The 27,633-nt window shown below is 38.6% G+C and overlaps 1 protein-coding gene across 7 annotated transcripts in view; it reads right to left on the reverse strand.

The window, feature by feature from the left end:
- CCDC138 (coiled-coil domain containing 138) overlaps positions 1–27,633 on the reverse strand; it is a 145,388-nt gene that overhangs the window by 99,942 nt on the left and 17,813 nt on the right. For 5 of the 7 annotated variants that reach the window (XM_047854151.1, XM_047854153.1, XM_047854155.1 and 2 more), the window contains exons 6-7: positions 25,701–25,859; positions 12,981–13,100 (exon numbers count right to left, since the gene is read on the reverse strand). In XM_047854151.1, the coding sequence (XP_047710107.1) occupies positions 12,981–13,100; positions 25,701–25,859 (279 nt within the window). The remainder of the gene's footprint in view (positions 1–12,980; positions 13,101–25,700; positions 25,860–27,633) is intronic. The other 2 variants (XM_047854156.1, XM_047854150.1) reach the window with 1 other exon arrangement.

The following is a 27,633-nucleotide window of genomic DNA, read 5'->3' on the forward strand; positions in this document are numbered from 1 at the left end:
TCTTCATAAGGTCCCAGTAATTCATTGTTGCTTTTAATTCCCTTGCCTTTGGGGGTGTGTCAAGAGATTGCTACGGCTGAGGTCGGAGAGGTTTTTGCTGCTTTCTCCTCTAGGGTTTTGATGGTTTCCTGTCTCACATTCAGGTCCTTTATCCATTTTGAGTTTATTTTTGTGAATAGTGTGAGAAAGTGGTCTAGTTTCAACCTTCTGCATGTTGCTGTCCAGTTCTCCCAGCACCATTTGTTAAAGAGAATGTCTCTTTCCTTTGGATGTTCTTTCCTGCTTTGTCAAAGATTAGTTGGCCATATGTTTGTGGGTCTAGTTCTGGGGTTTCTATTCTATTCCATTGGTCTATGTGTCTGTTTTTGTGCCAATACCATGCTGTCTTGATGATGACAGCTTTGTAGTAGAGGCTAAAGTCTGGGATTGTGATGCCTCCTGCTTTGGTCTTCTTCTTCAAAATTCCTTTGGCTATTCGGGGCCTTTTGTGGTTCCATATGAATTTTAGGATTGCTTGTTCTAGTTTTGAGAAGAATGCTGGTGCAATTTTGATTGGGATTGCATTGAATGTGTAGATAGCTTTGGATAGTATTGACATTTTGACAATATTTATTCGTCCAATCCATTAGCAGGGAATGTCTTTCCATTTCTTTTTATCTTCTTCAACTACCTTCATAAGCTTTCTATAGTTTTCAGCATACAGATCTTTTACATCTTTGGTTAGATTTATTCCTAGGTATTTTATGCTTCTTGGTGCAATTGTGAATGGGATCAGTTTCTTTATTTGTCTTTCTGTTGCTTCATTGTTAGTGTATAAGAATGCATCTGATTTCTGTACATTGATTTTGTATCCTGCAACTTTGCTGAATTCATGTATCAGTTCTAGCAGACTTTTGGTGGTGTCTATCGGATTTTACATGTATAATATCATGTCATCTGCAAAAAGCGAAAGCTTGACTTCATCTTTGCCAATTCTGATGCCTTTGATTTCCTTTTGTTGTCTGATTGCTGATGCTAGCACTTCCAACGCTATGTTAAACAACAGCGGAGAGAGTGGGCATCCCTGTCGTGTTCCTGAGCTCAGGGAAAAAGCTCTCAGTTTTTCCCCGTTGAGGATGATGTTAGCTGTGGGCTTTTCATAAATGGCTTTTATGATCTTTGAGTATGTTCCCTCAATCCCGACTTTCTCAAGGGTTTTTATTAAGAAAGGGTGCTGGATTTTGTCAAAGGCCTTTTCTGCATCGATTGACAGGATCAAATGGTTCTTCTCTTTTTTTTTTGTTAATGTGATGTATCACGTTGATTGATTTGCGAATGTTGAACCAGCCCTGCATCCCAGGAATGAATCCCACTTGATCATGGTGAATAATTCTTTTTATATGCTGTTGAATTCGATTTGCTAGTATCTTATTGAGAATTTTTGCCTCCATATTCATCAGGGATATTGGCCTGTAGTTCTCTTTTTTTACTGGGTCTCTGTCTGGTTTAGGAATCAAAGTAATACTGGCTTCATAGAATGAGTCTGGAAGTTTTCCTTCCCCTTCTATTTTTTGGAATACCTTGAGAAGGATAGGTATTATCTCTGCTTTAAACGTCTGATAGAACTCCCCTGGGAAGCCATCTGGTCCTGGACTCTTATTTGTTGGGAGATTTTTCATAACCGATTCAATTTCTTCGCTGGTTATGGGTCTGTTCAAGCTTTCTCTTTCCTCCTGATTGAGTTTTGGAAGTGTGTGGGTGTTTAGGAATTTGTCCATTTCTTCCAGGTTGTCCAATTTGTTGGCATATAATTTTTCATAGTATTCCCTGATAATTGTTTGTATCTCTGAGGGATTGGTTGTAATCATTCCATTTTCATTCATGATTTTATCTATTTGGGCCATCTCCCTTTTCTTTTTGAGAAGCCTGGCTAGAGGTTTGTCAATTTTGTTTATTTTTTCAAAAAACCAACTCTTGGTTTTGTTGATCTGCTCTACCGTTTTTTTAGATTCTATATTGTTTATTTCTGCTCTGATCTTTATTATTTCTCTTCTTCTGCTGGGTTTAGGCTGCCTTTGCTGTTCTGCTTCTATTTCCTTTAGGTGTGCTGTTAGATATTGTATTTGGGATTTTTCTTGTTTCTTGAGATAGGCCTGGATTGCAATGTATTTTCCTCTCAGGACTGCCTTCGCTGCATCCTAAAGCGTCTGGATTGTTTATTTTCATTTTCGTTTGTTTCCATATATTTTTTAATTTCTGCCCTAATTGCCTGGTTGACCCACTCATTCGTTAGTAGGGTATTCTTTAACCTCCATGCTTTTGGAGGTTTTCCAGGTTTTTCCTGTGGTTGATTTCAAGCTTCGTAGCATTGTGGTCTGAAAGTATGCATGGTATAATTTCAATTCTTGTAAACTTATGAAGGGCTGTTTTGTGAGCCAGTATATGATCTATCTTGGAGAATGTATCATGTGCACTCGAGAAGAAAGTATATTCTGTTGCTTTGGGATGCAGAGTTCTAAATATATCTGATCCATCTGATCCAATGTCTCATTCAGGGCCCTTGTTTCTTTATTGACCATGTGTGTAGATGATCTATCCATTGCTGTAAGTGGAGTGTTAAAGTCCCCTTCAATTACCACATTCTTATCAATAAGGTTGCTTATGTTTCTGAGTAATTGTTTTATATATTTGGGGGCTCTGGTATTCGGCACATAGACATTTATAATTGTTAGGTCTTCCTGATGGATAGACCCTGTAATTATTATATAATGCCTTTCTTCGTCTCTTGTGACAGCCTTTAATCTAAAGTCTAGTTTGTCTGATATAAGAATGGCTATTCCAGCTTTCTTTTGGCTTCCAGTAGCATGATAAGTAGTTCTCCATCCCCTCACTCTCAATCTAAAGGTGTCCTCAGATCGAAAATGAGTCTTGTAGACAGCAAATAGATGGGTCTTGTTTTTTTATCCATTCTGATACCCGATGTATTTTGGTTGGCGCATTTAATCCATTTACATTCAGTGTTATTATAGAAAGATACAGGTTTAGAGTCATTGTGATGTCTGTATGTTTTATGCTTGTAGTGATGTCTCTGGTACTTTGTCTCACAGGATCCCCTTTAGGATCTCTTGTAGGGCTGGTTTAGTGGTGACAAATTTCTTCAGTTTTTGTTTGTTTGGGAAGACCTTTATCTCTCCTTCTATTCTATTTTTTTTAATTGTTTTTTAATGTTTATTTATTTTTGAGACAGAGAGAGACAGAGCATGAACGGGGGAGAGGCAGAAAGAGAGGGAGACACAGAACCGGAAACAGGCTCCAGGCTCTGAGCCATCAGCCCAGAGCCCGATGCGGGGCTCGAACTCACGGTCCGCGAGATCGTGACCTGGGCTGAAGTCGGACGCTTAACCGACTGCACCACCCAGGCGCCCTCTCCTTCTATTCTAAATGACAGACTTGCTGGATAAAGGATTCTCGGCTGCATATTTTTTCTGTTCAGCACACTGAAGATATCGTGTCAATCCTTTCTGGCCTGCCAAGTCTAAAGAGACATCTGTCATGAGTCTTATAGGTCTCCCTTTATATGTGAGGGCACGTTTATCCCTTGCTGCTTTCAGAATTTTCTCTTTATCCTTGTATTTTGCCAGTTTCACTATGATATGTCATGCAGAAGATCGATTCAAGTTACGTCTGAAGGGAGTTCTCTGTGCCTCTTGGATTTCAATGCCTTTTTCCTTCCCCAGTTCAGGGAAGTTCTCGGCTATAATTTCTTCAAGTACCCCTTCAGCACCTTTCCCTCTCTCTTCCTCCTCTGGGATACCAATTATGCGTATATTATTTCTTTTTAGTGTATCACTTAGTTCTCTAATTTTCCCCTCATACTCCTGGATTTTTTTTATCTTTTTCTCAGCTTCCTCTTTTCCATAACTTTATCTTCTAGTTCACCTATTCTCTCCTCTGCCTCTTCAATCCGAGCCGTCGTGGTTTCCATTTTGTTTTGTATTTCGTTTAAAGCGTTTTTCAGCTCCTAGTGACTATTCCTTAGTCCCTTGATCTCTGTAGCAAGAGATTCTCTGTTGTCCTCTATACTGTTTTCAAGCCCAGCGGTTAATTTTATGACTATTATTCTAAATTCACTTTCTGTTATGTTATTTAAATCCTTTTTGATCAGTTCATTAGCTGTTGTTATTTCCTGGAGATTCTTCTGAGGGGAATTCTTCCATTTGGTCATTTTGGATAGTCCCTGGAGTGGTGAGGACCTGCAGGGCACTTCCCCTGTGCTGTGGTGTATAACTGGAGTTGGTGGGCGGGGCCGCAGTCAGACCTGATGTTTGTCCCCAGCCCACAGCTGTGGCCACAGTCAGACTGGTGTGCCTTCTTTTCCCCTCTCCTAGGGGCGGGATTCACTGTGGGGTGGGGCGGCCTATCTGGGCTACTTGCACACTGACAGGCTTGTGGTGCTGGGGATCTGGCGTATTAGCTGGGGTGGGTAGGCAAGGTGCATGGGGGCAGGAGGGGCAGGCTCAGCTCGCTTCTCCTTAGGTGATCCACTTCAGGAGGGGCCCTGTGGTAGCGGGAGGGAGTCAGATCTGCTGCCGGAGGTTTGGCTCCGCAGAAGCACAGAGTTGGGTGTTTGCGCGGAGCGAGCAAGTTGCCTGGCAGGAACTGGTTCCCTTTGGGATTTTGGCTGGGGGATGGGCGGGGGAGATGGTGCTGGCGAGCGCCTTTGTTCCCCACCAAACTGAGCTCTGTCGTCCGGGGGCTCAGCAGCTCTCCCTCCCTTTGTCCTCCAGCCTTCCCGCTTTCTGAGCAGAGCTGCTAACTTATGACCTCCCAGACGCTAAGTCGCACTTGCTGTGGGAACACAGTCCGTCCGGCCCCTCCGCTTTTCCCAGCCAGACACTGGGGCTCTGCTTGGCCGGCGAGCCGCCCCTCTGCCCCGGCTCCCTCCCGCCAGTCCGTGGATCGCGCACCGCCTCACTGCCCTTCCTACCCTCTTCTGTGGGCCTCTCGTCTACGTTTGGCTCCGGAGACTCCGTTCTGCTCTACACCTGGTTTTTCAATATTGAACTTATAATCAAAGATTCTCCTAAATTTATTTAATTCTACTAGCTTGTCTGTATACTTGTCTGTATACTTATCTTAATTCTACTTACTTGTTTGGATACCTCTGTATATGAGTACATAATCATATCATCAGTAGATAAGTCTTACTTCTTATAATCCTTATTTTTCCAATCCTTATTTTCTACTTTTTTTTTTCCCTATTGCACTGACTAGCAATTTCATTATAGTGTTCAATAGAAACAGGAACAGTGAGGACATTTTGTTCTGATTTCAGAGGGAAAACATTTCAATAACCCATATTAAGTATGATTTTGCTGTTGGATTTTTTTTGTAGATACTTATCAAAATTAAGTTTTCTTTTATTACTATTATCGACATGGTGCTCAATTTTATTATCAGCAGAAATTATGATTTTTCTACTCTTTTTCTACTCTTATTAGATAATGTGTTATTTTTCAAATGATAAATCACCTTTGTATTCATGTATTAAATCCACTCAGTGTATTATTTTTATGCATTGCTAGACCCCTCCTGCTAACATTTAAAAATTTTACATCTATATTCATGTAACTGGTTTGAATTTTTCTTTTCTTGTAACATTCTTGACATGTTTAATTTCAAGATTATACTGGCCTATTACAACAAGAAAGGGAGTTTTTCTCTTTTCCTATTTATATTTAAGACACAGGATGTTTCCTCCTTAATAGTTAGTCATTAGTTTTACTGTTCCTGGTCTTATTTTTCTCTGATCACTTTTAAAATTTTATCTTTATTTAATGTTTTTAGCAGTCTTAAAATTAAAGCAGTGTTCTTCTGTATGGTTTTCCTAAATATGTACCCTGCTTAGGCTTAACATAATTTCTTGAATCTGTAGGTTGGTGGGTTTGCTTGTTTGTTTTTTACCGTTTTGGATAGTAAGTGATCATTTCTCTTCCCATATTTTGTTTTTGCCCTATTATCCCTCTTATTTTTTATTTTATTTTATTTTTTAAATTTACATCCAAGTTATTTAGCATATAGTGCAACAATGATTTACCCATTTAGCCCATCCCCCCCCCGACAACCCCTCCAGTAACCCTTTGTTTGTTCTCCATCTTTAAGAGTCTCTTATGTTTTTTCCCCTCCCTATTTTTGTATTATTTTTGCTTCCTTTCTCTTATGTTCATCTGTTCTGTGTCTTAAAGTCCTCATATGAGTGAAGTTATATATTTGTCTTTTTCTGACTAATTTCACTTAGCAAAATACCCTCCAGTTCCACCCACATAGTTACAAACGGCAAGATTTAATTCTTTATGATTGCCAGGTAATACTCCATTGTATACATATACCACTTCTACTTTATCCATTCATCCATTGATGGACATTTGGGCTCTTTCCATACTTTGGCTATTGTTGATAGTGCTGCTATAAACAATGGGGTGCATGTGCCCCCTCGAGACAGCATACCTCTTCCCCTATGATAAATACCTAATAGTGCAATTGCTGGGTCGTAGGGTAGTTCTATTTTTAGTTTTTTGAGGAACCTCCATACTGTTTTCCAGAGTGGCTACACCAGTTTGCATTGCCCCCAACAATACAAAGGGGGGAATCTTTCTCCACATGCTCTCCAACATCTGTTGTTGCCTGGTTAATGTTAGCCATTCTGACAGGTGAGGTAGTATCTCATTGTGGTTCTGATTTGTATTTCCCTGATGATGAGTGATGTTGAGCATGTTTTCATGTGTTGGTTGGCCATCTGCATGTCTTCCTTGGAGAAGTATCTATTCATGTGTTTTTCCCATTTCTTCACTGGGTTATTTTTTGGGGGTATTGAGTTTGATACGTTCTTTATAAATTTTGGATACTAACCCTTTATCTGATATGTCATTTGCAAATATCTTCTCCTATTTTGTCACTTGCCTTTTAGCATTGCTTGTGCAGAAGCTTTTTATTTTGATGAGGTCCCAATAATTCATTTTTACTTTTGTTTCCCTTGCCTCCCTTGTTTCCCTTGACGTGTTGAGTAAGAAGTTGCTGCAGCCAAGATCAAAGAAGTTTTTGCCTGCTTTCTCCTCAAGGATTTTAATGGCTTCCTGTCTCACATTTAGGTCTTTCATCCATTTTGAGTTTATTTTTGTGGATGGTGTAAGAAAGTGGTCCAGGTTAATTCTTCTGCATGTTGCTGTCCAGTTTCCTCAGCACCACTTGCTGAAGAGACGGTTTTTATTCCATTGGATATTCTTTCCTGCTTTGTCAAAGATTAGTTGGCCATACGTTTTTGGATCCATTTTTGGGTTCTCTATTCTGTTCCATTGATCTGAATGTCTGTTTTTGTGCCAGTACCATACGGTCTTGGTGATTACAGCCTTGTAATACAGCTTGAAGTCCAGGATTGTGATGACTCCTGCTTTGGTTTTCTTTTTCGAGATTGCTTTGGCTATTCGGGGTCTTTTCTGGTTCCATTCAAATTTTAGGATTATTTGTTCCAGCTCTGTGAAGAATGGTGTTATTTTGATAGGGATTGCATTGAATATGTAGATTGCTTTGGATAGTGTTGACATTTTAACAATATTTGTTCTTCCTATCCAGGAGCATGGAATATTTTTCCATTTTTTTGTTTATTCTTCAACTTCTTTCATAAGCTTTCTACTGTTTTCAACGTAGAGAGTTCTCACCTCTTTGGTTAGATTTCTTCCTAGGGATTTTATGGTTTTTGGTGCAATTGTAAATTGGATTGATTCCTTGATTTCTCTTTCTGTTGCTTCATTGTTGTTCTGTAGGAATTCAACTGATTTCTATGCATTGATTTTATATCCTGCAACTTTGCTGAATTCATGAATCAGTTCTAGTGGTTTTTTGGTGGAATCTTTTGGGTTTTCCATGTAAAGCATCATATCATGTGTGAAGAGTGAAAGTTTGACCTTCTCCTGGCCAATTTGGATGCCTTTTGTGTTGCCTGACTGCTCAAGTTAAGACTTCCAATATTATGTTGAATAACAGAGGTTACGAGTGGACATCCCTGTCTTGTTCCTGACCTTAGGAGGAAAGCTCTGTTTTTCTCCATTGAGGATGATATTAGCGTTGGATTTTTCATATGTGGCTTTTATGATCTCGAGGTATGATCCTTCTATCCCTACTTTCTCAGGGTTTTTATCAGAAAGGATGCTGTGTTTTGTCAAATGCTTTCTCTGCATCTATTGAGAGGATCATGTGGTTCTTATCCTTTCTTTTATTGACGTGATGAATCACATTGATTGTTTTCCAGATACTGAACCAGCCCTGCATCCCAGGTATAAATCCCACTTGGTCGTGGTGAATTATTTTTTTCAATGTATTGTTGGATTTGGTTGGCTAATATCTCGTTGAGGATTTTTGCATCCATGTTCATCAGGGAAATTGGTCTGTAGTTCTCCTTTTTAATGGGGTCTTTGGTTTTGGAATCAAAGTAATGCTGGCCTCATAGAAAGAGTTTGGAAGTTTTCCTTCTATTTCTATCTTTTGGAAGAGCTTCAAGAGAATAGGTGTTAACTCTTCTTTAAATGTTTGGTAGAATTCCCCTGGAAAGTCACCTGCCCTGGACTCTTGATTTTTGGGAGATATTTGATTACTAATTAAATTTCTTTACTGGTTATGTGTGTGTTCAAATTTTCTACTTCTTCCTATTTCACTTTTGGTAGTTTATATGTTTCTAGGAATTTGTCCATTTCTTCCAGATTGCCCATTTTATTGGCACACAGCTGCTCATAATATTCTATTATTGCTTTTATTTCTTCTGTGTTGCTTGTGATCTCTTTCATTCTTGATTTGGGTCCTTTCCTTTTTCTTTTTGATCAAACTGGCTAGTAATTTATCAAGCCCTATTATCTCTTTTTGAATTACATGTTAAAACTTTTAACAAATGTTTCTTACACTTTCTCCAATGTTTTCATTTCAAGATTTTTTAGGAAATGATCCTCCAGTTCATTAATCCTGTCTTATGCTGTGACTTATCTACTGTTAAATCCTTTCACTGGAGTTTTGAAATTCAATTAGTGCATTTTTTAGTTTTAGAATTTCAATTTAATTCCTTTTTACATATTCTGCTTCTCTAATGACGTTCTCAATCTTTTTTTCCTACTTATTTGAACATACTAATCACTTTCTGAACTTTAAAAAGAACTTTTTTTTATGTTTATTTATTTTTCAGGGAGAGAGACACAGAATGAGAGTGGGCAAGGGGCAGAGAGAAAGGGAGACACAGAATCCTAAGCAGGCTCCAGGCTCTGAACTGTCAGCACAAAGCCTGACGCAGGGCTTGAACTCATGAACCCTGAGATCATGACCTGAGCCGCAGTCAGACGCTTAACCAACTGAGCCACCCAGGCATCCCTATCAGTTTTTTAATTGTAATCATCATTTTAAAGTCATGGTTAGTAGCTCCAATATCTGGATCACTCGCAGGTATATTCGTATTGTCTGGGGCATTTTTGTTCTCTTCATAGTCATGTGATTCTGCCCTTAGTGTAATTATTAATTTCGTACAGAATGACTAAGAAAATTTACAAATCTATGCACATTATATCTTCTTTCAAAGAGGGCTCATTCTAAGAGCTCAAATGTCCATCGACAGATGAATAGATAAAGATGTGGTATATATATACAATGAAGTATTACTCGGTAATCAAAAAGAATGAAATCTTGCCATTTACATCTATGTGGATGGAATATTATGATAAGTGAAATATGAGAATATTATGATAAGTGAAATTAGTCAGAGAAAGACAAATATGACTTCACTCATATGATGACTTTAAGACACAGAACAGATGAACACAAGGGAAGGGAAGCAAAAATAACATAAAAACAGGGATGGGGACAAAACAAGAGACTCTTAAATATGGAGAACAGAGAGTTACTGGAGGGGTTGTGGGAGGGGGAAAGGGCTAAATGGGTAAGGGGCATTAAGGAATCTACTCCTGAAATCATTGTTGCACTGTCTGCTAACTAACTTGGATGTAAATTTAAAAAAATCAAATAAATGGGGCACCTGGGTGGCACAGTCGGTTAAGCATCCGACTTCAGTCAGGTCACGATCTCGCGGTCTGTGAGTTCGAGCCCCGCGTCGGACTCTGGGCTGATGGCTCAGAGCCTGGAACCTGTTTCCGATTCTGTGTCTCCCTCTCTTTCTGCCCCTCCCCCGTTCATGCTCTGTCTCTCTCTGTCCCAAAAAATAAATAAATGTTGAAAAAAAAAATTAAACAAAATAAAAATTCAAATAAAAAAAAAAAAGAGGGCTCATTCTAGGAATTCAAAATGGAGACTGATTACTCTAAACAGGAACTAAGATCATTTAGGAAATTTCAATCAGAGGAGGGTTCCATCTACTTCTAATTGGCCTCTTCCTAGAGTGCAACCCTGCTGCTTTTTTTTTTTTTTTTAGTATATGAAATTTATTGTCAAATTGGCTTCCATACAACCCAGTGCTCATCCCAAAAGATGCCCTCTTCAATGCCCATCACCTACCGTTCCCTCCCTCCCACCCCACCCCACCCCCCCCCCATCAACCCTCAGTTTGTTCTCAGTATTTAACAGTGTCTTCCCTGCTGCTTTTTCAACCGAGGACCTATGTTGTCCACAGGGACTCTCCAGCCTGGTGAGTCCTGAATATTAATCCTTGCCTCCTCAGCTTAGCATGACTTAATGGATTTGTTATCGTTGATGTTGTTATTATTGTTTCAAACTATTTATGTCCACTGGTGCCACAAATTACTACTTAAGACAGTCGTGGAAATAACTTACCTTTTTATTTAGCAATTTTGAAATGCAGTTGAGCCTTAAACCATGTGTGGGTTAGGGGTGTTGACCTCCAAGCAATAAAAAATTCATATAGAACTTCTGACTCCCCAAACTTAACTACAATAGCTTACTGTTGACCAGAAAAGCCTTAGTGATAACAGTCAACACATAATTCGTATGTTTTACTCCTATATACTATGTTCTTACAATAAATAAGCTAGAGAAAACAAAATGTTATTAAGAAAATCCTAAGGAAAATATATTTACAGGACTGTACTACTTATAAAAAAAATCTGCATATAACAGTGCAAACCCGTGTTGTTCAAGGGTCAGCTGTATATATCACTCATAGTGCAAACTATAGCCCATAGGCCAAATCTGAACACTGTTGTTATAAAGTCTTATTAGAACACAGCCATACTCACTCACTTATTGACTATAGTTGCTTTTGCATTATGTCAGAGTTGAGTCATTGTGACAGACTGTATGGCTCAGAGTCCAAAGTATTTAGTATTTCATCCTTAACAGAAAACAAAAAATGATCCCTTATCCACACTAAACAAAGTAACTATAAAAAAGCACCCCGGGGACACCTGATTGGTTCAGTTAGTTAAGCATCTGAGTCTCAATTTAGATGCAGGTCATAAAATTGCAGTTCATGATTTCAAGCCCCACATCAGGCTCTGTGCTGACAGTGGGGAGCCTGCTTAGGATTCTCTCTCTTCCTCTCTCTCTACCCCTACCCCACTTGTGTTCTCTCGCTCATGTGCTCTCTCTCTCTCAAAATAAATGAACTTAAAAAATTGTTTTAAAAAGCATTCTGCCAGTTGGTACCAAAAGGTTTCTCCCAAGCTTTTTCAGTTTGGACATACTAGATCAAAAATCCAATTATCAATAGGTTGATCACTTAATAATTACATATCCACTCCGCTCACCAGCTACTGATACAAACACATGCAAGACTATTGAGAATTGTATAACCTTAAGATAGGTATAGGCAACAATGCTCCTTGGCTAGTAGTTAAAGAAACCCTTCTCAAAAAAAATGTGCTAGAGCTGTCTGGTGACAGACAGTACCTACACTTGTGGTAAGAACAGCGTAACATACAAAGCTGTCAAATCATTAATTTGTACGCCTGAAACTAATACAATGTTGTGTGTCAACTACAATTTAAAAAAGAGAGGGAGAGAGCACTACACTGAGTGTGATGGGAAAAAGTAATCTCACCAGGGATAAAGCAGGCTTCCAAACAACCGTAAGTGAAGGCCATACTCCAACTGTGGGAGGCCATAAATGAATTCAGAGAAGCCAAAGAACTTAGATCAAATGAGAAACAGTATCCCTAGTTATCAAGGCCACTGAGAAAAGCTGTAACAAGCCGTGACTACAGGACATCAAAAAGAGAAACTGAGAACATATAGCTACCTAAGGAATTCCAGGGTTCATATTATCTCTGAGAGTCTGAGCTTAGAATCCATATAGTTTTCCAGCCCAAAGCTTTAATTTTTGAAGTGACTGGGTTTAGCTCAGTTTCTGCTCATCTACTTCTCCTCTTCCCACAAATACACACACAATCAGTCTCTCATCTCTCTTCAACATATTCTTTCACATCTTTCAGTCAAAAACTGGCAAAAGTTAAACAAAAAAAGAAAAAAAGATACAACTCATAAAAATATTTGCAACTTCAGTATTAAGTAGCAACCAAGATTACATCACACACATAATCACAGTACAACATGATAGCACTCTATACTCATGGGACTACAAGCAATGTGTAGGCTTCCTTCTAGTACACTGCCTAGCACATAATAGATACCCAGAAAATAAACGAATGTTAAATAAGCAGTGGTGTAAAATAGCAGTTAAAAGAAGTAGTATTAGATTAGCTAAATGCCTAAAAATCCCCAGGTTATCATGCAGGTTTTTTTGCTTGTTTTTAATTTTAAAAATTTCAAATTGCAAAAGCATCTCAACTAGTTGCTAAAATAGATGATGAAAAACCAAAAGCTTAAGAATACCATATTTATATTTGGAAGTATTATACAAAATAAAGTTAGCAAATAGTGTTAATAAAAAAATTTCTCTAGATAGAATATATTCTAAGACTTTGATAAATAATTTAAGTATAGATGATAGAAGTTTTAAGAATATTTTGAAATCTAGTATATACTAAAATAGATCTTACCTGCTTTTTTAAGTTATCATTCAATTCTTTTAATGCATCAAAAGAGGACCTTAGCCTCTTACTTTCTTTATTTCTTTCCTTAAGAACTTCAGTTAAGTGCTCAACTTCTGCACTGTGCTGCTAGAAGGGGAAAAAAATCTGATTTAAAAATTAGGTGTGGATTCCATGTCACAAACGCTACTGAACACAAAGTAATTAAAAATTAGAACTCCTCTGGGCGCATGGTTGGCTCAGTCAGTTAAGCATCCAATTCTTGATTTCAGCTCAGGTAATGATCTCAACAGTCATGGGATCAAGCCCTGTGTCAGGCTCACCGTTGATGGACCAGAGCCTGCTTGGGATTCTCTCTCTCCTTCTCTCTCTGCCCCTCTGTGCCTCGTGCACGTGAGTGCTCCCCCCTCCCCTCAATGTAAACATTAAAAAAAAAAATAGAACTCCTTGAATCAGGACTTTAATCAATGTATTTAAGCATATATGACTAATACCACAATTAATTATAAAAACTATGTCATCAAACAAAGTAATAACTAAGCATTGAAAGCATTTGTTAAGTACTTACTAAAAAAATTATTTTGTGCTTCTGCTCAAGAGTCCACTGAAACTCACTAAAATAATTTCTTTCACACCATGGAATGATAAAACAATGAACGGTTTCTGATCTTTTTTTTTTTTTCTGAAATTTATTGACAAATTGGTTTCCATACAACACCCAGTGCTCATCCCAAAAGGTGCCCTCCTCAATACCCATCACCCACCCTCTCCTCCCTCCCACCCCCCATCAACCCTCAGTTTGTTCTCAGTTTTTAACAGTCTCTTATGCTTTGGCTCTCTCCCATTCTAACCTCTTTTTTTTTTTTTTTTCCTTCCCCTCCCCCATGGGTTCCTGTTAAGTTTCTCAGGATCCACATAAGAGTGAAACCATATGGTATCTGTCTTTCTCTGTATGGCTTATTTCACCTAGCATCACACTCTCCAGTTCCATCCACGTTGCTACAAAAGGCCATATTTCATTTTTTCTCATTGCCACGTAATATTCCATTGTGTATATAAACCACAATTTCTTTATCCATTCATCAGTTGATGGACATTTAGGCTCTTTCCATAATTTGGCTATTGTTGAGAGTGCTGCTATGAACATTGGGGTACAAGTGGCCCTATGCATCAGTGCTCCTGTATCCCTTGGATAAATTCCTAGCAGTGCTATTGCTGGGTCATAGAGTAGGTCTATTTTTAATTTTCTGAGGAACCTCCACACTGCTTTCCAGAGCGGCTGCACCAATTTGCATTCCCACCAACAGTGCAAGAGGGTTCTCGTTTCTCCACATCCTCTCCAGCATCTCTGGTCTCCTGATTTGTTCATTTTGGCCACTCTGACTGGCGTGAGGTGATACCTGAGTGTGGTTTTGATTTGTATTTCCCTGATAAGGAGCGACGTTGAACATCTTTTCATGTGCCTGTTGGCCATCCGGATGTCTTCTTTAGAGAAGTGTCTATTCATGTTTTCTGCCCATTTCTTCACTGGGTTATTTGTTTTTCGGGTGTGGAGTTTGGTGAGCTCTTTATAGATTTTGGATACTAGCCCTTTGTCCGATATGTCATTTGCGAATATCTTTTCCCATTCCGTTGGTTGCCTTTTAGTTTTGTTGGTTGTTTCCTTTGCTGTGCAGAAGCTTTTTATCTTCCTAAGGTCCCAGTAATTCACTTTTGCTTTTAATTCCCTTGCCTTTGGGCATGTGTCGGGTAAGAGATTGCTACGGCTGAGGTCACAGAGGTCTTTTGCTGCTTTCTCCTCTAGGGTTTTGATGGTTTCCTGTCTCACATTCAGGTCCTTTATCCATTTTGAGTTTATTTTTGTGAATGGTGTGAGAAAGTGGTCTAGTTTCAACCTTCTGCATGTTGCTGTCCAGTTCTCCCAGCACCATTTGTTAAAGAGGCTGTCTTTTTTCCATTGGATGTTCTTTCCTGCTTTGTCAAAGATGAGTTGGCCATACGTTTGTGGGTCTAGTTCTGGGGTTTCTATTCTATTCAGTTGGTCTATGTGTCTGTTTTGGTGCCAATACCATGCTGTCTTGATGATGACAGCTTTGTAGTAGAGCCTGAAGTCTGGGATTGTGATGCCTCCTGCTTTGGTCTTCTTCTTCAAAATTCCTTTGGCTATTCGGGGCCTTTTGTGGTTCCATATGAATTTTAGGATTGCTTGTTCTAGTTTTGAGAAGAATGCTGGTGCAATTTTGATTGGGATTGCATTGAATGTGTAGATAGCTTTGGGTAGTATTGACATTTTGACAGTATTTATTCTTCCAATCCATGAGGAGGGAATGTCTTTCCATTTCTTTAAATCTTCTTCAATTTCCTTCATAAGTTTTCTTTAGTTTTCAGCATACAGATCTTTTACATCTTTGGTTAGATTTATCCCTAGGTATTTTATGCTTCTTGGTGCAATTGTGAATGGGATCAGTTTCTTTATTTGTCTTTCTGTTGCTTCATTGTTAGTGTATAAGAATGCATCTGATTTCTGTACATTGATTTTGTATCCTGCAACTTTGCTGAATTCATGTATCAGTTCTAGCAGACTTTTGGTGGAGTCTATCGGATTTTCCATGTATAATATCATGTCATCTGCAAAAAGTGAAAGCTTGACTTCATCTTTGCCAATTTTGATGCCTTTGATTTCCTTTTGTTGTCTGATTGCTGATGCTAGAACTTCCAGCACTATGTTAAACAACAGCGGAGAGAGTGGGCATCCCTGTCGTGTTCCTGATCTCAGGGAAAAAGCTTTCAGTTTTTCCCCGTTGAGGATGATGTTAGCTGTGGGCTTTTCATAAATGGCTTTTATGATCTTTAAGTATCTTCCTTCTATCCCGACTTTCTCAAGGGTTTTTATTAAGAAAGGGTGCTGGATTTTGTCGAAGGCCTTTTCTGCATCGATTGACAGGATCATATGGTTCTTCTCTCTTTTTTTGTTAATGTGATGTATCACGTTGATTGATTTGCGAATGTTGAACCAGCCCTGCATCCCAGGAATGAATCCCACTTGATCATGGTGAATAATTCTTTTTATATGCCATTGAATTCGATTTGCTAGTATCTTATTGAGAATTTTTGCATCCATATTCATCAGGGATATTGGCCTGTAGTTCTCTTTTTTTACTGGGTCTCTGTCTGGTTTAGGAATCAAAGTAATACTGGCTTCATAGAATGAGTCTGGAAGTTTTCCTTCCCTTTCTATTTCTTGGAATAGCTTGAGAAGGATAGGTATTATCTCTGCTTTAAACGTCTGGTAGAACTCCCCTGGGAAGCCATCTGGTCCTGGACTCTTATTTGTTGGGAGATTTTTTATTACCGATTCAATTTCTTCGCTGGTTATGGGTCTGTTCAAGCTTTCTATTTCCGCCTGATTGAGTTTTGGAAGAGTGTGGGTGTTCAGGAATTTGTCCATTTCTTCCAGGTTGTCCAATTTGTTGGCATATAATTTTTCATAGTATTCCCTGATAATTGTTTGTATCTCTGAGGGATTGGTTGTAATCATTCCATTTTCATTCATGATTTTATCTATTTGGGCCATCTCCCTTTTCTTTTTGAGAAGCCTGGCTAGAGGTTTGTCAATTTTGTTTATTTTTTCAAAAAACCAACTCTTGGTTTCGTTGATCTGCTCTACAGTTTTTTTAGTTTCTATATTGTTTATTTCTGCTCTGATCTTTATTATTTCTCTTCTTCTGCTGGGCTTAGGCTGCCTTTGCTGTTCTGCTTCTAGTTCCTTTAGGTGTGCTGTTAGATTTTGTATTTGGGATTTTTCTTGTTTCTTGAGATAGGCCTGGATTGCGATGTATTTTCCTCTCAGGACTGCCTTTGCTGCGTCCCAAAGCGTTTGGATTGTTGTATTTTCATTTTCGTTTGTTTCCATATATTTGTAAATTTCTTCTCTATTTGCCTGGTTGACCCACTCATTCGTTAGTAGGGTGTTCTTTAACCTCCATGCTTTTGGAGGTTTTCCAGACTTTTTTCTGTGGTTGATTTCAAGCTTCATAGCATTGTGGTCTGAAGGTAAGCATGGTATAATTTCAATTTTTGTAAACTTATGAAGGGCTGTTTTGTGACCCAGTATATGATCTATCTTGGAGAATGTTCCATGTGCACTCGAGAAGAAAGTATATTCTGTTGCTTTGGGATGCAGAGTTCTAAATATATCTGTCAAGTCCATCTGATCCAATGTCTCATTCAGGGCCCTTGTTTCTTTATTGACCGTGTGTCTAGATGATCTATCCATTTCTGTAAGTGGTGTATTAAAGTCCCCTGCAATTACCACATTCTTATCAATAAGGTTCCTTATGTTTATGAGTAATTGTTTTATATATTTGGGGGCTCCGGTATTCGGTGCATAGACATTTATAATTGTTAGCTCTTCCTGATGGATAGACCCTGTAATTATTATATAATGTCCTTCTTCATCTCTTGTTACAGCCTTTAATTTAAAGTCTAGTTTGTCTGATATAAGTATGGCTACTCCAGCTTTCTTTTGGCTTCCAGTCGCATGATAAATAGTTCTCCATCCCCTCACTCTCAATCTAAAGGTGTCCTCAGGTCTAAAATGAGTCTCTTGTAGACAGCAAATAGATGGGTCTTGTTTTTTTATCCATTCTGATACCCTATGTCTTTTGGTTGGCACATTTAATCCATTTACATTCAGTGTTATTATAGAAAGGTACGGGTTTAGAGTCATTGTGATGTCTGTATGTTTTATGCTTATAGTGATGTCTCTGGGACTTTGTCTCACAGGGTCCCCCTTAGGATCTCTTGTAGGGCTGGTTTAGTGGTGACAAATTTCTTCAGTTTTTGTTTGTTTGGGAAGACCTTTATCTCGCCTTCTATTCTAAATGACAGACTTGCTGGATAAAGGATTCTTGGCTGCATATTTTTTCTATCTAGCACCCTGAAAATCTCGTGCCAATTCTTTCTGGCCTGCCAAGTTTCAAAAGAGAGATCAGTCACGAGTCTTATAGGTCTCCCTTTATATGTGAGGGCACGTTTACCCCTTGCTGCTTTCAGAATTTTCTCTTTGTCCTTGTATTTTGCCAGTTTCACTATGATATGTCGTGCAGAAGATCGATTCAAGTTACGTCTGAAGGGAGTTCTCTGTGCCTCTTGGATTTCAGTGCCTTTTTCCTTCCCCAGTTCAGGGAAGTTCTCAGCTATTATTTCTTCAAGTACCCCTTCAGCACCTTTCCCTCTCTCTTCCTCCTCTGGGATACCAATTATGCGTATATTATTTCTTTTTAGTGTATCACTTAGTTCTCTAATTTTCCCCTCATACTCCTGGATTTTTTTTATCTTTTTCTCAGCTTCCTCTTTTTCCATAACTTTATCTTCTAGTTCACCTATTCTCTCCTCTGCCTCTTCAAGCCGAGCTGTGGTGGTTTCCATTTTGTTATGCATTTCGTTTAAAGCGTTTTTCAGCTCCTCGTGACTGTTCCTTAGTCCCTTGATCTCTGTAGCAAGAGATTCTCTGCTGTCCTGTATACTGTTTTCAAGCCCAGCAATTAATTTTATGACTATTATTCTAAATTCACTTTCTGTTATATTATTTAAATCCTTTTTGATCAGTTCATTAGCTGTTGTTATTTCCTGGAGATTCTTCTGAGGGGAATTCTTCCGCTTGGTCATTTTGGATAGTCCCTGGCATGGTGAGGACCTGCAGGGCACTTCCCCTGTGCTGTGGTGTATAACTGGAGTTGGTGGGCGGGGCTGCAGTCAGACCTGATGTCTGCCCCCAGCCCACCGCTGGGGCCACAGTCAGACTGGTGTGTGCCTTCTCTTCCCCTCTCCTAGGGGTGGGATTCACTGTGGGGTGGTGTGGCTCGTCTGGGCTACTTGCACCCTGCCAGGCTTGTGATGCTGGGGATCTGGCGTATTAGCTGGGGTGGGTAGGCAAGGTGCTCGGGGGCAGGAGGGGCAGGCTTAGATCGCTTTCCTTAGGTGATCCACTTCAGGAGGGGCCCTGTGGCAGCGGGAGGGAGTCAGATCTGCTGCCGGAGGTTTGGCTCCGCCGAAGCGCAGAGTTGGGTGTTTGCGCAGAGCGAGCAAGTTCCCTGGCAGGAACCGGTTCCCTTTGGGATTTCGGCTGGGGGATGGGCGGGGGACATAGCGCTGGCGAGCGCCTTTGTTCCCCACCAAACTGAGCTCTGTTGTCAGGGGGCTCAGCAGCTCTCCCTCCCTTTGTCCTCCAGCCTTCCCGGTTTCCGAGCAGAGCTGTTAATTTATGACCTCCCAGACGCTAAGTCGCGCTTGCTGTCGGAACACAGTCCGCCTGGCCCCTCCGCTTTTGCAAGCCAGACTCGGGGGCTCTGCTTGGCCGGCGAGCCGCCCCTCTGCCCCGGCTCTCTCCCGCCAGTCCGTGGAGCGCGCACCGCCTCGCCGCCCTTCCTACCCTCTTCCGTGGGCCTCTCGTCTGTGTTTGACTCTGGCGACTCTGTTCTACTAATCCTCTGGCGGTTTTCTGGGTTATTTAGGCAGGTGTAGATGGAATCTAAGTGATCAGCAGGACGTGCGGTGAGCCCAGCGTCCTCCTAAGCCGCCATCTTGCCGCCTCTGATCTTTTTTTTTTTTAATGTTTGAGAATGTGAGTGAGTGGGTGTGAGAGAAGGAGGGGCAGTGAAAGGGAGAGAAAGAGTCCCAGCAGGTTCTCTGCCTCAGTGCAGAGCCTGAGGCAGGGCTCAATCTCACAAATAGTGAGATCATGACCTGAGCTGAAACCAGAGTCAGGCACTTAAACCAACTGAGCCACCCAGGGTCCCTGGGTTTCTGATCTTCTTCAAGAGTCTGGTTAGCAATTCATAGCTTTATAAGTTAAAATTTAAGATTTAAGTTACCCTGAGGAATAAATATCCATAGATATAGAACTAATTTCTTATTCTAATAAAGTAGCTAATTGTTTACATCTCAAATTTAAAAACATACTAATATATCTGAGTCTTAAACTATTTGACTTTCCTTAATCAGTTTTATAAATAATTGAAATCAATTAACCTTCTAATCACATTTAAACGAGATAGCACTTTTTTATTTAAAGTACAAATACATGTCACCTTTTATTCTCAATTTATTCATAATGTATTAAAACAAGCAAATTTCTATAGGAAATTAAAAAATTGAATTAATTTCTTTCTTCCAAGTAATCATATAGGAACTATTAAAAAAAAAAAAGGCTGTTATCTTTACACTTAAGAATAGCAGACAAATCTAAAGAGAAAAAAATTAAGAAGTCTAGTATGGAAACCTCTTGAGAATCCAAGCATTTCTTCTTTTGCCCTGTTTAAAACTCCAACCACGTGAAAACATTAGCTTTATGCAATTTTATTATTACATTAAATGATTCTTTAAATAACTTAGTATCTAACCACAAATACAGGTATTTCAAACATTAGGTTAACATTCTCATTGTCCAAATTTTTCCAAATCGAAAAGATGTTAAAAAATAGGATATGAGTTCCATTTCCGGAATGGCAAGATAAGCCCACTACATTCTAGTTCTGTTACTGATTACAACTGAAAACCTTAGACAAAACACAAAAAGTAACCCTGAAGACTGTAAAACGTAAACAGAAATAGGGAATTGTAGCAGTCTTGCCCCAGGGCAGGCCCCCAGCACTCTGAAGTGCAGCAGAGCACTGTAGGCTGCTAAACTGAGAGAAACTCTGCCTTTACAGTCAGGGAAGCCAAGAAAAGGGCCACTGTGAGCCACGGAATGTGTGCAGTATCTCAGAGAAGAGACTCAGAAAAAGAATCTTTTCATTCAGGTGTACAAACACCTGTAGAAATCTGGCTTAACTCTAAGCATAGCACAGACAAAAGTGGCAAAGCAAAGGTGGAGAGATCAGAGTTCGGTTTAAAAATACCACCCACATCTCAAACTAACCCCCAATTCTGCAAGCATGGGAAAGACACAGGCACCATACTGAGGGTCTTGAGAACTGAACTGATTTAAACCATTGCCTGAGGATTAGAGTAAACCTAAGTGGCACAGGTACAACTCCAAAGCTTTGAAAACTGAACTGAGATTGGGTCACTTCCCACAGAAGGTGAGAAAGAACCCTGGCCTAAATCTAATGAGGATGGAATAGGGAAAATGGAGTATGAAGATCCTGAGCTCACCTCCTCTCATGAACACACCAAGGTTGCAACTACATGGACAGCAACTCCCTCTGAGAATGACCTGAAGACTAGCAGGACAGCTCTTTCACAGGTAAAAACATAAAGAAACAGACACATCAAGAAGGGTGAGAGATAGGGCTCCTGGGTGGCTCAGTGGGTTGGGCATCCAACTTTGGCTCAGGTCCTGATCTCACAGCTCATGAGTCTGAGCCCTGAATCTGGCTCTGTGCTGACAGCTCGGAGCCTGGAGCCGGTTTCGGATTCTGTTTCCGTGTCTCTCTGTCCCGCCCTGCTCACACACTATCTGTCTGCCTCTCTCTATCTCAAATATAAAATAATAATAATAATAATAATAAAAGAATTTTTTAAAAAAGTACACAATCTTCCAAAACTGAATCAGGAAACAGAAAATCTGAACAGACCAATTACTAGTAATGAAATTGAATCAGTAATCAAAAACTGTCAACAGCTAGCTTCAGAGGTGAATTCTACCAAACATTCAAAGAGTTAATACCTATTCTTCTCTCAACTATTCCCAAAAAAATTTAAGAGGAAGGAATGCTTCCAAATTCACTCTGAGGCCAGGATTACCCTGATTTATTCCAGGGATGCAAGAATGGCTCAATATTCACACACCTATGTGATATGACACATTGAAATAATGAAGGATAAAAACCATATGGGCATCTCAACAGATGCAGAAAAAACATTTATCAAAAGGCAACATCCATTCATGATAAAAACTGTTAACAAAGTGAGTACAGAGGGAACATACCTCAACATAATAAAGGCCATACATTGGAAAGCTATAGCTAGCATCATACTCAAAGGTGAAAGCTAAAAGCTTTTACTCTAAGATTAGGAATAAGACTAGAATGACTACTTTTACCACTTTTATTCAACACAGCATTGGAAGTCCTAGCCACAGCAATCAGGAAAAAGAAATAAAAGACATCCAAGTTGGTAAGGAAGATGTAAAACTGTCACTATCTGCAGATGACATTATATTCTATATAGTAAACCATAAAGAATTCACCAGAAACTATTAGAATATATGAATTCAGTAAAGTTGCAGGATACAAAATTAATATACAGAAATCAGTTGTGTTTTTATACTAATACCATAATAGCAGATAGAGAAATTAAGAAAACAATCATACTAACAATTGCACTAAAAACAATAAGAATACCTAGGAATTAATTTAACCAAGGAGGTGAAAGACCTTTACTCTGAAAACTATATGACATTAATAAAAGAAATAGAAGATGTCACAAATAAATAAGATATACCATGCTCATGGATTAAAACAACTAATACTGTTAAATTGCTCATACTACCTAACGTAATCTACAGATTGAATGCAATCCTTACCAAAATACCAACAGCCTTTTTCACAGAACTAGAACAAATAATACCACAAAAGACCCAAAACAGCCAGAGCAACTTTAAGAAGAACAAACTTGGAGGTATCATCCTCGCAGTTTTCCAACAATACTGCAAAGCTATAGTTATCAAAACAGTATAGTGTTGGCACAAAAACTGACATGGAGATCAAGGGAACAGAACAGAGAGCCCCAAAATAAATTCACACTTATATGGTAAAGTAATCTACAACAAAGGAGGAAAGAAGATACAATAGGGAAGGAGTCTCTTCAATAAATAGTGCTGAGAAAACTAAAAAGCTACATACAAAAGAATGAAACTTTCTTAATTTAGGAAAACACTCTCTCATACCATATATAAAAATAAATTAGGAATGAATTAAAGATCTAAATGTAAGACCTGAAACCATAAAACTCCTAAAAGAAAACAAGGGTAGTAAACTTCTGGACATCAGTCTTAGCAATGTTTTTTTGGTCTGTCTCTTCAGACAAGGGCAACAAAAACAAAAATAAACAATTGGGGGGGAAAAAAACCACAACTGGGTCTACATCAAACTAAAAAGCTTTTGAACAGTGAAGGAAACAATAAAACAAAAAAGCAACGTACTGAACAAGAGAAGATATTTGCAAATTATATTTGCAAATGTGGATACTGGTTAATACTCAAAATATATAAAGAACTCATACAACTCAACACCAAAATAAACAATCCAATTAAAAAATGGGAAGTGGACCTGAACAGATACTTTTCCAAAGAAGACATACTGATGGCCAACAGGTACATGAAAAAAATGCCCAATCCACTAAAATTGTCAGGGAAATGCAAATCAAAACCACAATGAGATATCACCTTATACCAGTCAGAATGGCTTCTATCAAAAACACAAGAAATAACAAGTATTGGTAAGGACGTGAGGAAAGGGTAACTTTGTGCACTGGTGATGAAAATGTAAGTTGATACAGATACTCTGGAAAGCACTATGGAAGTTCCTCAAAAAATTAGAAATAAAAATACCATATGGTCCAGCAATCCCACTGTTGGTTATTTACCTAAAGAAAATGAAAACATTAATTTCAAAAGATATATGCATACCTATGTTCACTGCAGCATTATTTACAATAGCTAAGATATGGAAGAAACCTCAGTGTCCACTGATAGATGAATGGATAAAGATGTGGTATAAATCCACAATGGAATAGTACTCAGACGTAAAAAAGTATGAAATTCTACCATTTGTGACAACATGAAGGAACCTAGAGGGTATTATGCTAAGTGAAAGAAGTCAGAGAAAGACAAACACCGCATGATTTCACTTATACATAAAATCTAAAAACAAAACAAATGAACAAACAAAATAAAACAGAAACAGACTCCTAAAAGAAAGAATTGGTGGTGACTGCCAGATGGGAGGGGAGGAAGTAGGCAGTAGGAAAAACGGGTGAAGGTGGTCAAAAGGCACAAACTTCCAGTTATAAAATTAAATAAATCAGGGATGTAAAGTACACCATAGAGAATATAGTTAATAATATTGTAATAGCATTCATTATATAGTGACAAATGGTAACTAGTTTATCGTGGTGAGCATTTCATAATATATATAAAAGTTGAATCACTATGTTGTACATCTGAAACTAACATAAGGTCCATAAGCTATACTTCAATTTATAAATAAACAACTCAATTGGGTTGACGGCTTAAAAAAAGAAACATTCTCCAGAGGATTATAACCAGATCCAGAATCTGTATAATATCCACAAGGTCCCAAATATAATCCAAAAGTCACTGAACATGCAAAGAACAAGAAAAATGTGACTATGTCACAAGAAAAATACCAATCCTTACATGACCCAGATGTTGAATTTTTAGGTGTGTCCTATGAGGTAAATACAAATGAATGCAAATGGAAAGATAAAACTGCTTATGAGGAAAATTAAACATAATTTTAAAAAGAACCTAATTAGCAATTTTAGAACATAAAATATCAGAAACAAAAAATTCACTAGATGATCTCAGTAGCAACATGGATATGCAAGGATAAACAATGAACATAACGACAGACAACAGATATTATCAAATCTGAAGAACACAGAAGAAATAGATGAGGAAAAAGGAGCAAAGCCTCAGCAGTTTGTAACAGCAAAAGACCTAACATATGAGTCACTGGAGACACAGAAGGAGGAGAAAGCAGTTGGAACATAAAAAATATTTGAAAATACTGGTTGAAAACTTCCCAAATTTGGTAAAAGACATTCATCTACAAAGTCAAGATGTTCAGGGAACCCCAAACAGGGTAAACTCAAAGAAAAACATGTGGAGATACCTCCTAATTGAATTGCTGCTGAAAACCACAGATAAAGAAAAATCACAATTCTATTTACATGACATTCTGGGAAAGGCAGAAGTACAGGGACAGAAAATAGGTCAGGGGTTGCCAGGGCGGGGTGCAGGGAGCAGGGAGGGATAACTACAAAGGAGTGTAAGGAAACCTTTGGGGTGCTAGAATTATTCTTTATCAGAATTATGGTGGTGATTACAAGACTATATGCATTTTTCAAAACAGAATGAAATTCATTCTCTGTAAGTTACACAGATAGTAATGTATCTATTGATATGAAACAAAGTATACTATATCACCTAGATAATATTCTTGAGAAAAATATTTAACCTGAATAAAATCCTTAGCAAATCCATCCAGGACATGACATAAGACTGCTGGCCTGGAATCTTCAAAGAAAGGTCTTACAAAAAGAAAACTGGTTGACTGCTCTACATTCAAAGAAACCAAAAAGACATAAAAATCAAATGTAATGCAAGAATTCTGTCTAGTTCTTTGATCAGAAAATAAAAACAAAAGATTTCAAGGCCCAACTGGGAAAGTGAATGTGGACTGTGTATTACATTAAATTATTCAAGTACCATTAATTTCCTAATATGTTAACCATGCAGCAAATGTCCTTATGCTTACTTAGGAGACACATAGTCCTAAGATTAAGTAGTGATAATACTAAGGAAGTATTTAGGGGTGTTAAGTCATGATTTTTGCAAATGAGTTTCAAATGGCCCAGGAAAAAATATGTGGGGGGAAGGGAGGTTGGAGAAGAATGTGACAAAATGCTAAGATCTAGTAATCTAAATTAAGAAGAAAAACACAAATTATATTACTGTGAAATCAAATGCTATATAGTTACCTCCTTTATAATCTGAAATCTTGTAAGAACCTCTTCTTCGACACCTTTAATTTTACTCAAAGCAGTTTCATGTCTGAAAAGCAGTTGTTCTCTTTCAACTAAAAAACGCTCCCGCTTTTGAAGTTCTTCAGCAAACTCCTGTTGGGCTGCAGTTTCACACTGTATTAAAATGTCAGATTGAAGTGTTTTTAGAAAATATATTCACAAACTCTACAAATTATGTTTTTATTTACTGAGATTGTAGCTTAATCAAATGGTGTTTAGGACTACATGGGTACAAGTAAAGTGTGGATTACAGTAACAGCCAGACTAGCACAGCAAGTAAGCTTGCACAGAAATTCTATCTTGTCGCAAAATGATGTGACAACATAGTGAGATTCTACTATGAGGACTCTAGAGAATTTGAGGCACAAAATGCATCAGTACTATGCAGAATAACCCCCTTTCCAGCTTCAATTCCATGTCGTACTTCAACTTCACCATCTGCTCTTTTCCTATACTCTCCGCCCCCTTCCCTTCTTGTCCTTCACTTGGACTGAAAGGCCCCAGCCCTACATTACAGTACTAAGCACCTTCCCAGCCTCAGTGCCGCACTACTCCATACCAATGGAGAAAACTCACACATCAGGAAAAGTTATACTGTTGTAAATTCATGGAACCTATATCGGATTCCAGAAATCATTTTATATTTTCATGATTCACTCTCTCTCTCTCACTCTCCACAGTGTTTATTTCAAACCTTCTCCACTCTTTACTTTGAAACCTCACCTCCCTCCTACACCATTCTGTTCAGACAGCCTCATCTCTAACTTCACAGGGAATACAGAAGACAGCAGAAGATGTAGAAGCTTTCTGGGACCAGGCCTCCACCTGCCTTCACCTGCCTCAGTTCCAGCAGTTCCTGAGGGAGATATACTTAGCCTTGGAAGAGATGGATTCCAATGCAATCATTAACAGATGTATCACCATTGGTCAACTGTTAACAAAAACTTGCTAGAATTCTTTTATCTCAGCATGATGAAAGCCAGAATGTCCTACTATGATGCTTATATTGTTTGATTAACAAAGAATCCCAGAATTCTACAAAATTGAAACTTAACTCCTGAAAACAGAGTTGTCATCTCATATACTTTTAACATTCAGATTTAATATAAAAGAAATTGGTACTTTTACTCAAAGTGGTGGATATGCATCTGCAAATTACTATTCTGGTTCGCTTAAAAATATGGTCTCATTAGTGTCAGAACTCAGAATCATCTGAATGGATTTAACATTCACAGACAAAAAAATGCAAACTACATCAGTGAGACAGCTATCAGATTATGGGGGAAAGACAACTCTGGGATGTTGACGATGGGAACGTAAATAAGTAGGCACAGCCACTTTGGAGAACAATTTAGTAGCACCCTGCACATTTTCTTCTTATAAGTTAAGGATACTTAAACAGAACTGTTTGTAAAGTATAAACTCCATCTTATATATTTATACAGAAATAAATAATGGTGGTTTATTTAGAGGACGAAATCCTACATGGCAGTTAAATAGGGGTGCCTGGGTGGCTCAGTAGGTTAGGCATCCAACTTCAGCACAGGTCATGATCTCATGGCTCATGAGTTGGAGACCCACATCAGGTTCTGTGCTAACAGCTCAGAGCTTGGAGCCCACGTCCGATTCTGTATCTGCCCCTCTCTCTGCCCTCCCCTGCTTCTGTTTCTGTCTCTCTCTCTCTCAAAAATAAACATTAAAAAAATTTTTTTAATGAGTATCTTAAAAAATAAAAAATAAAAAAATAAAATGAACTAGATCTACATTTTCCAAACACATAAATCTCAAAAATATAACAATGAATGAAGCAAAGAAACTACAAAAAGAAATCCACAATATATCATTACTTATGTAATGTTTTAAAACATTCAAAGCAATTACTACATGT

This window comes from Prionailurus viverrinus, chromosome A3 (assembly GCF_022837055.1).
Source record: "Prionailurus viverrinus isolate Anna chromosome A3, UM_Priviv_1.0, whole genome shotgun sequence".
In the NCBI taxonomy this organism is placed as follows: Eukaryota; Metazoa; Chordata; class Mammalia; order Carnivora; family Felidae; genus Prionailurus; species Prionailurus viverrinus.